Here is a 10,340-nt window from a genome sequence, read left to right on the forward strand (position 1 = left end):
GGTATCATAAATATAACTTCAAACTCAGAACTCAAGTAATTCTTTTAGACAGTCCTCTTCTGCACATGTACTACTGTCAGGACAAGACAGTTTCAGTAAATATGACAAAAAAGTCCATCATTTCTTGGCAAATCATAGTTGTCTGGACCAAAGACATGCTGTTAGCGAAGCTAAAATATGAGCACAAAAAAAGTGAACAAGAAAAGGCCTTTTGTATGAATTAAAACAGATTTATGTGTTGGTAGTGATCCATATAAATGCCAGTGTTTTGCCAGTGACATCATTTATCATTTTACAGTTTGTGTTAAGCCTTGAAACATCTCAGGTAAACTGAACACATGCTACACAGACAGGCATTTCAGAACAATTAGCAGCAACCATGAGACACCAGCACAATGGAAAATAGTGAAACAAAACCAGCACCTCAAAATCTTGATTTGTCATTAGTGCCGGTCACAACCAGAAAACATGCTGCAATGACCTTGAAAGAGGGCGTAAATTATACTCCATATACTTACATACAGAAACACTGTTTTACAGAGCTTTGTTGAAAGTTTAATAGTCTAAACCAAATATTTTAGAAAGGTTTAGAGACAAATTAAGTTAAAATTAGATCACCTCTTTGAGCTTTCTGTGTCAAAATCTTTGTGACTCATTCTGTCTTTGGAAGTGCACTTATCAAGAATAAATCAAACAGATATTTGAAGGTCACAATTCTTGAATAAAGATTTCCAAATATTTATTAAGGGATCCCTCTCTAAAGCGTTTGAATCATCAGGTGCTCTCTGACGTGTCTGTGATTTGATCATGCAGTCCTGGTTGCTCCTTTGTCAGCTCCGCAGACACGAGTGAAGCCTCAGTCTGTGAGTCATGGTGGTCTGGATTGTTCTGGAGGTCTGTGGAGAGCGGCTGTTCCTCGGCTGCACCAGCAGGGGCAGTGTTACTCTCACGGGTGTCTACATGTGAGCAAGTTTGGAGGGACTCTGTGGGGTCGGGGAAATGGCAGGGAATGCTCTGCTGCTCAGTTTTGCGGCGCAGTTCAGGAGTTATGTCAGACTCTAATGCCGTCTCTACTGTGGGGAGCGTTGGGGCGACGGTGACATTTTCACTGAGGAAAGCAGGAGTGTCATTTACAGAGCTGTCTATTTGATAATGCTGCATGGAGGGAGCGTTGTGAAAGGGGTTACTGAGGCTCATGAGTGTGTTATTGGAGTAACTCAGCACAGAGGGAAGTGGGACAGAGTAGGGCGGAGGACTCGTTCCGTGCAAATCCCAATCTTCCTCCTCATCCTCATCTTCCTCCTCCTCATCATCTTCATCCTCCTCATCCTCCTCGTCCTCCTCTTCTTCTTCTTCCTCCTCGGGGTCTATTGTTTCCAAGCTGTGTGTGCTGCAGTCCGACAGCCCGCTGCAAACACTGCTGCCATCCTCGTCTTCCTCATATGCCTCATCATCCTCATCCTCCTCATCATCCTCCTCCTCTTCTTCCTCTTCCTCCTCTTCATCTAGATGTGAATCGCCTGTGTTCTGGAGGTGCATGATGGGAATGTGCGGCGTGCCACTCATCAATGGGAACTGCAGGTTCGGCGGCTGCTGCTGCTGCTGCTGCTGCTGCTGGACCAAGGAGGAGTCGCCATGGTAACCGTTGCCATTGGTTACAAGCTGCTGCTCCGGTTGCTGCTGATGCTGCTGCTGCTGCTCCTCGCGGCTCTTCTCCAGCTCCAGCTTCATGATGGTGTGCAGGAAGTGGGTGCGCACCCGGACCGGGTTGAACTCCAGGCGCCCCGTGTTGTTGCTGCAGCCTTCTTTTGTGCAGCCACAGGGGAAGGACATGCGGTCCACCTGAGGACAAAGAAAATTGAATCCACCAGAGTTGAACTGTCGTGACAGAAAAGATGAATTCAGCTGCCAATCATAGCTGGTCATGCTTGAGACGAAAATGCAGATTCCACTGTGGGTGTTTCATGTATATGATTACACACCGTAATGCAGTAGAACTTCATTTACTAAATACCCTGAAAATCTAAACTAAAATTGATTTGGATAGTTAAAGTTCAAGTAGAGGTTACATTATCTTCGAGGCTTATCATCATTTGGATAAAAAAACATCCTCCCAAACCTTGGGGATAAATTCTTAATGCGTAAGCCCAAAAACGAGGCTGCGAGATTCTGAACATTTTTACATTTTTAAACATATTTGGAATATTAGATTTTCACCAGACAATTTCTGTAAGATGAGAGGTGGTGTGCACTGATGCAGTCAGGTTTTCAGAGGCTTGGCACTACAGGCCCTTTGGGAAATTGTAGACAGCACCACTTACTGTATTCTTAATATCTTTAAAGTACAATTTAATTTCAAACATGTGTTTTATAAGATAATACACACTATAATGAGACTGAGTATGGAAGCCCATTAGGGACTTTTTAAAAATTCTAATGTAAAAATTTAAAACGAGCCTCTAATTCCACAGCAACATTATGATTTTACAAATCAGCTAGCCACAGTGATGGAGCACTGTACGTACCATGAATTTACAAAGTCTTATGAAAGTTGCTCAGTGGCGCATTAAACCAAAAAAAAAAGTTCTTCGTATCTTCAGCATCATTGGGCACAGACAGCACACTAGAGACTTTTCCAGCCAAGAGGCAAACATCGGCCGTTTTAAATAGTGGCCCATCCCACCCCGAGTAAACCTCCTGTATGTCTGTTTGACTCCAGCATGACTTTAGAGAAGTTCTACTGCACAGAGAGACATGAAAAACACTTTAGTATTATAGATGGGCCTCACCACAGTTCCATTTACCTGGCACTTAATGCCGGCCAGGCTGCAAGCACAGGTCTCCGGGTCGCATATCCCCCGGCAGCGGCACCCACACTCCTCTCGGGACATGCGGAGGGCTCGCAGCTCGTGCTTCTCCTCCACGTCAATGCGCCGAACCCCGGAGGAACGGAGAAGGATGCGGCGCCTCCTGGTAGTCAGAGGCTGCAGGAAGAAGTAATCGTCCACCTCCGTGTTGTCCACATCCAGGTCGTCTTCGGAGATGTCGTCCAGCGTCAGGTTATCCGCCTCCACTGATGACACAGTGCCATTCTTAGTCAGCTGGAACAAGAAAAAAAGTAAGTGAAATTAAAACTGGACCATAAACACCTACACATACATTTCGACTCTCTGGATAATTATATGTGAGAAACCCATTTAGTGAAAGAACTTGCATAATGTAGACTATTAATGCCCTGACATATGAGTAACCAGTTTGATATTTGAAAGGAAACTATTCCATTATAGAGCAAAAATGAATGTGAAGAAACTGATATGTGGAACATTTTGAAGTTACAGAGGCTGCACTGAGTCGACCCACTGACTTTGAGTTTGACTGCGTTGAGTTTCTCCTCTTTGAGATGATCTCTCAGCATGTTCCGGTGGCTCCGTTTCTGCTCCATGGCAAACTCCCTCAGTGTGAAACGCTTCACCCCGCTGTGACGCGGTGACATCCCCAAGGTGCTGCCACCCTGCGTGGGCACGCTGGTGAAGCCCTGTCTACGGTTAAAGTAGTAGACTGTCACGCTTTCAAAGTGCACGTTGCGGCCCCGCAGTCGCTTTGACTGCTGCTGGAGAGTGGCTGAGGTATAAACAGAGAGGTGGAAATATACTGAGTGAAAAAAGAGCCGTGACATGCTATAACTTGTGCTCAGACTTGAGTAATATTACAAGATAATGGTAAATGTTTAAAACATAGATTCAAAGAAGATTCAAAGTCAACAAAGTGAAGTGATATCTGTGATACTGATATACTTTTACTGCTAAAATTTGCTAATAATAGTTAAAACTGGCCATCATGTGCTACTAGTCATGTCAGATCAAGTGAGGCTGTAGAGTGTGTTATGATTCCTATGAATTTAGCTTTTTATTCTTAAAAATAAAAATGTTATTTTTCCTTTCAAACGTTACCTCATCTCATTACATGCACTCTTAACTGCACATGTAATGAGCGTTTTTTTTCTTTCTTAGCAGCAAAAACAACTAATCATAATAGAGCAGCTGCCAAATTCACTAAAGTACTGAGATATAAGGAAGGAGATATTTATTAAGTCAACATAATATAAAGAACTCACCGCCTCTTCATTTCTGACAGATGTAACAAGAAAGCATTGACACTTCATCAGCATAGAGCTGGAATTTAGTGTAAAATTTCCATAAAATGCACTGTTAAAAAAAAAAAAAAAATCAACTTAAAAAAGTTGAAAAGCTGCCTTAAAATTTTAAGTTAAGTTAAAGCTATAATATTGAAATCTGACTTCTCAAAATTTTCAGGAAACTAACTTTTTTACATGAAAGCAAATAGTGACCGAAAGTCATTCTAATAAATTTGTCCAACAAAACGTTGTAGATGGCGAGAGAAAAGTGATGTAAAATTTAAAATGTAGCAGCAACCAGAGTCAGATTAAAGGCGTAAATCATTGGTGACCACAATAGAAGCTGTTTATGTTCTATAAAACAAGCTAAAACCAGACTGAAATCGGATGATTATAAGGTTTTAGATCGTACTTGACTCAAATCGGTAATGAGGGAGATCACGTTTTAGAAACTCTTTATACTCAGACCTGTTGGAACATTTGCTTGAGGGCCACTTGGAAAGAAAAGATTTCTTGACATTCAAAACTGCATATTTCTGGTGCATACTGTAATAACATTAAATGCCGATAGGTATGCATAAAAATTCCCAAATGACCCGTACAGTAACCATCCTTTCCTTCTTCACATATTGCTAATTTTGAGACATGGTGGTTCCACCTTTTTTGTCTATTTTTTGGTCAATTCCACAGAGTTTTGAATTGTTTATCCTTCTCAATGTTCTTGTTAAAATGACACTACAGAAATGCTGCTCCCCTCAGTGTACCACAACATAGCAGCCGGAGCTGCTGACAGTTACAGTGTGGTGATGTGATCTTACAGTCCAGCAGGCCAGAGGGGACGGGGTGGTTGAGACTATCGCTGCTGTTGCCGCTGTCGCTGCAGGAAACTTCATCATCAGAGCCCTGCAGGGACAAGTAAGGAGACGGGCCCTCTTCAAGCTTCCTCTTCAGGATCCCACTCATCATGTGGCTCCTTCTGCTGGTCACACCTGCACAAAGGACAAAGATGAAGGTAAGATAACGGGTCAAATAATAACGATGATGATAATAATAGTTTGAGCTAAAAGAGTCATCAGGTGGGCAGAAACATGACTTCAGATGAATGCAACTATTTCTTAACATGTTATCAGACTATTTCTTCAATTTCCAAGTGGCCACAATTAAAAGTTATCGCAGTTTTTTTTTACACCATATTTTTTCAAAGTTGACTTCAAGCTTGCTGCGACACGGCTTATTTCTTCAGATGGCCTCCTCAAAATCGAGTGAAGCTCTCTAGCACATGGAAAACTGGAAATTACCCGACAGTGACATCTTAGTTATTCTGTCCTCTACTGTCTCTTGAATCGCCAATGTTCGAATTCTGACGAGCAAGGTCTTGTGAAATGCTGACATTTCATACAGATTATCAACTGTGTAGCCACAGAGTTAATGTGACTTGTTTAGAAAGAAAAACCTTGATGCGGCAACGCAAAGGACTCCAAAAATGACTGATAATTACTTAGAAATAAAGCAATGTTTGTTGTGGTTCCAAAGCACTCTTTTAAGCTCAGGCAAAAGGAATAATAATGTGCTGTATACGCGATGAATCCCTCACAGTGTTGATGCAACAGAGCCTGTCATCCTCAAGCCATTCTGTGACTGGATTACCCATTTTCCCCTTTTTATTTATCTTTATCCCATTTCATTTATTACACCGACTGGACAACTCCATGCACAGAACTGAAACCGAATTATGCAGCATTTAAAACAAACCTTTGTAATAAACTCGCAAAGTATTATCACAGTGCAAGCAGCGAAAAGGAGGTGAAATATAAGTGAAGCATTTGATTTTATGTTTTTAGAAAATTGTAGTTTGGTATGCACGGGATTTGCTTTTTTAGAAGTGAGCTTGGTAACAGCTCAAAAACATATTTTGAAGCTTTGCAGTAATTAATATATATTGAAGGGGACACACATCCTCCAATATTGATATATGTTAAAAATGCCTATGGTATATATTGATAAAAAAATAAAGGAGAAAAAAAGGTTTACTACAAGGAAACGATGCACCGCAGTCCAAAATAATCATTGAAAATTTAATCAGAATCATAAATAAACAAACAAATTGCAAATCTTATATCCTCCAGTCCTAGTTTCACGGTGTTCTGCAGTTCTGCATGTGGTTTGTCCAGGTGGTGTTGCCGTACCCCAGCAGCAGCCGTCGCTCGACTGCTGTGGGTCGGAGCGATCACTGTCAACCACTGTACTGCCTCTCTGTTTTGTTACTTTAAAATCTATGAAAAAATAAGAAAACTAGAATGTAATTTGAGCGTCACGAAAGCTATATCACCGACAGTTGCTCCAGTTTTTTTATAAATAATATTATGTCATAAAAAAGTCATCGTTTGTACGCTTCTCCTGTGCAGCCCTCAGTCACATGCTGCCTCCCTAAAATGACACATTTCTCTGAAATATTCATCGTAGCTGTTGAGTTCCTAAACATGTAATTCACCCAGACCCCATTCAAAGGTTGAGTCACAAAAGGTGTTGATGGGAGATGTTCCCTCACATTGTTAATTATTTAATTTTGGCCCTGTTTTGTAGGGAAGTCTGTTTAACCCTTGACAAAACATCACTTTCCTTGTGCTGCTTTTAGACGCCTTCCACAAGTATGTGAACCTTCGAACCCTGAGCGAAATGCTGTGATTTCTTTAAAAAAAAAAAAAAAAAAAAAAAAGCAAACGTGGTAAAAAAAAAATGAATAAATTGAAATCGAAATGAGTAGATTAAGAAAATAGTATTACAGAATTATTATATTTTTAAGCACTTTTACCAGTTAATTACATTTTTTAAAATCTTTTATTTATTTATTTACTGATTTTCAGGTCCTTTTATTGTACTTCATCAAAAAAAAATTGCAAATTTTTAGGTCCTTTCTTTGCTCATGGCCTTCATCCCATGTTTTTGACAGAAATTAAGCCAATTTGTTCAGGATTCAAAGGATTAATTTTGGATGTGTTATGCAAAACTTGGCACCAAACTGTTGTGTGTTGTGTGTGTGTGTGTGTGTGTGTGTGTGTGTGTGTGATTAGGCAACCTTGCCAAACTTTGTGCAGCTTCAAAAGTCTCGTGTCAAATGAAGTGCTGCTCTCATTAAGATTTTGATTAACTGATGTTTTGTATTGGTTGCTTTTGTGGAAAATTGAAAGTGCGCTAACACTTCTGATAAGAGGTGATTTGCACACATGGTAAGTTCTTCCCCACGCTTCAAAAAACACCGCTGATAATGAGGAGTGTGTCTTTAGCCCTGTGCACTTTGTTGATACTTAAATTTCAAATTTGTTAAAACTGTTGAGCCGACTGCTTGGACTGGTGGAGGATTACATCATATGCAGCAGAGCTGGATGCTGGGCCAAGCGTTTCCTCAGGCTTTGTCTCCCTTCTCTTACTACCTACTGCAATACAATTTCTGTGCCATGTCTTATACTGCCTTATCTTCATTTTTTAAATTCCTATCCTTCTTTTCGTATTATTTCCCATTATTATTACTTCCCTTTTTCTTTATTCTCTATCTCCAGCCTCCCAGGTGTTTAGTCCTACACTCCAGCTTGCTGCTTTTCAGGAAAAAAAAACTGTAAAACCCGAAAGATCTGAAGAAGAAAAAAAAACCACTAAACACATCATTCTACGTAACACATCTCCATGTATTTGATGTCACAGAGGATGTTGCAGTTTTTCTCGCCTCTTTAACCTAAACGTCCCTGGGCGAGCTCATTTAGAGCACAAAACCTGCACACACACACACACACAACCCCGCTCACGTGTCTACATGCATGCGCAACCTCCCACTCCCCATGCATGTCCCCATCCCAAACACAAACAGGGGAATTCTTATTGACAAATGTAAATCAGCATCATCCAGTGACGTGTTGAGATCTCTCAGTACCTGCGCTGCTGCGTGCAGGAGGGCTCTGTGTGAGTGACCGACACTGACCTGTTTCCTCGGCTTGCCTTTGGTTTCCAGGAAGTCCTCGACTCTCTCCTCTGCATCACACAGTGTTCACCAGCAGCAGCCAAACATCCCCATGTGTCGTGATGATGCAGTGAGCGCTGCCATGATGCCTGCTTTCTCTCTCTCTCTCTCTCTCTCTCTCTCTCTCTCTCTTTCTCTCTTTCCAGCAGCCTCTGGCACTATTGTGCAACACTGAACACCTCTGCCTCTGTCACTATCTTATGCGTCCTCCCTCTGCACCCTCATCCTATTCTCCCACTGTCAAGTCTCTCACTGTCTGATTCTCTCCTGCTCTGCACTCCTTTCTCCCTCCCCCTCTCTCTCTCTCTCTCTCTCTCTCCCTCTCTCTCCTCACAAAGACTTGTTAGCTCGATGCTGCTGCCGGCTGGAGCGCTGGAGCTTGACTGAGGTGAAGCAAGCCCTCCGAGATCACAGAGAGGGGGGGGGGGTGGTGGGTAGTGGATGTGGTGGTGAATAGGATGGGTTGGGGGTGGAAAGTGTGGATTCTGTGTGAGAAACACCTCTTTTTCCTCAGTCTTCAGGAGAAGTATATACAAGCAATATTTCCTACAATTAAAACAAAGACAAGTGGGATTTTTTTTACCTGATGCCAACGGGGATATCTGATTGTTTTCACCCCCGCAGAATATTATAGTTCTCACATTTCTTAGTGTTTATAGTGCAAATGCTTTTTCCTTTGTTACTTTGCTTCTTTTAGTCTCCATAAAGCTAATCTGAAATTTAAATTAAGAGCAGAGACAAATAGATCACAGGAAACAGAGACAACGACTTGGAAATGTTGAAAATAATTCTGAATGTAGTGAAGGTCGCTGATATTCATCTAAGGGAAAATACATCTGTGACTGCAGAAGCATTACATTTGAAAAACAGGGTTTTAAGGTTTTTAGGCTGGCCTGTAAACTCTGTAATAAATTCATTTTATGCTTTTAAGCCTCATTGCCCTAAAACTTAAATAATACAAAAGAAATGCAGATCCTCCACTTTGCATTTCAGTCGTCTTTATGATATTCAAAAGGAAAACAGTATGTAGCCACTTTTTTTCAATTATGTCTTTATTATTTTCAATATTTAACACTTGACAAACAGAAAAAAGAGTATAGTTACACAAAACGATTATAAGGGCAAAAAAATAAATGAATAAACTATTTAATATTGAACGAATAAATAAATGAAATGACAAAATAATAAAACGAAAAATTAAAATACATCAGTTCTGGTCACAAGACATATTTCCTTTTTCCATACAGAGTCAGCTGAAGTTTGGTCAGAGGTTCATAAATGTTTTCAGAGTGCGCTGTTCAAGACGTAAAGGTTCAGTCGTGATTTGTTATGTCGATGTAGCAACTTTTTTTATCTAGTTTGTTTAAAAAAAAGTATGATGATCACTTACGAAGTTCACAGGAAATAAAGCCGCAGTAGGAAACTTGTATAAAAATAACTTGAATATTTTCTCCAACTGTCACTATATCTAGTAGTAGAAGTACATGAGACGGATCATCTGTGATCACCATGTTTCTCTGGCTCCTTCTAGTGCTCCGAATGGCATTTGCAAGAATCCCCCAGGCCTGAATGATGTCGACCAATCAGAGCCGAGCAGTCTGAGCGCCATCAGGTAGCCAAATGCGGACATAGAAGTTCCCAGGAACCACTGGTAAGCAATAAGCTTATATTTTTAGCTTTATAAGCTGCACCTGAACTCACAAATATGTAGGATATTGGGAGGCCTACAGACATATTGTTTGTATGTATATTGTTGCTCAGATCAGCTCTGAGCAGCTGGAGGCCAACAGGCAAGACTTTGGTTTTTCAAGTAGCCCTTTGGCAACGTTGCCAGGTTGGTTCAAATTGCAAATATTGGCCTGGTATGAAAAACCAGGCGAATATTTTGTCAACCCACCCAATTTTAACTGATGTAATCCATCCATAATCTATAAATTGCTTAATTGGGTGGGAAATTCCTAGTTTGGCAACATTTTTTGAGAGTAAAATTTTTCACCCTAGACCAATTTATTTTCAGTATACTCTGTCAATTAGATATATTTTTGCATTGCACGACCACGTCCCATAAATTCTGCAAGATTCAAAAGATGAGATGGCAGTTACTGCGACTCTGCAAGTCTAACGTTTGCTACTGTTTAGCTATCACCACGTTTGCTATGTGGAATATTTGAATAAGCGAGATGTCAGTTTATC

General features: G+C 40.8%; 1 protein-coding gene across 1 annotated transcript; it reads right to left on the bottom strand.

Annotated features, from left to right (window-relative positions):
* Positions 1-774: 774 nt before the first annotated feature.
* On the bottom strand, positions 775-8,163 carry LOC121962612 (cysteine/serine-rich nuclear protein 3-like). The gene is made up of 5 exons (XM_042512824.1): positions 8,109-8,163; positions 4,954-5,124; positions 3,365-3,621; positions 2,805-3,101; positions 775-1,842 (listed from the first exon to the last, which is right to left on the bottom strand). The coding sequence occupies exons 2-5, from the start codon at positions 5,099-5,101 to the stop codon at positions 775-777; spliced, it is 1,770 nt and encodes a 589-aa protein (XP_042368758.1). The 5' UTR covers positions 5,102-5,124; positions 8,109-8,163.
* Positions 8,164-10,340: the final 2,177 nt, after the last annotated feature.

Source organism: Plectropomus leopardus, chromosome 24 (genome assembly GCF_008729295.1).
Source record: "Plectropomus leopardus isolate mb chromosome 24, YSFRI_Pleo_2.0, whole genome shotgun sequence".
NCBI classification, from domain to species: Eukaryota; Metazoa; Chordata; class Actinopteri; order Perciformes; family Serranidae; genus Plectropomus; species Plectropomus leopardus.

Bases quoted from the DNA above. Each gene is read 5' to 3' on its own strand.
- LOC121962612 (XM_042512824.1), bottom strand. From the start codon at position 5,101: ATGATGAGTGGGATCCTGAAGAGGAAGCTTGAAGAGGGCCCGTCTCCT. The intron at 3,622-4,953 runs GTAAGATCACAT...TTTATACCTCAG, and splicing joins CCCCTCTGGCCTGCTGGACT to CCACTCTCCAGCAGCAGTCA. The intron at 1,843-2,804 runs GTAAATGGAACT...CTTTGTCCTCAG, and splicing joins TGGCCGGCATTAAGTGCCAG to GTGGACCGCATGTCCTTCCC.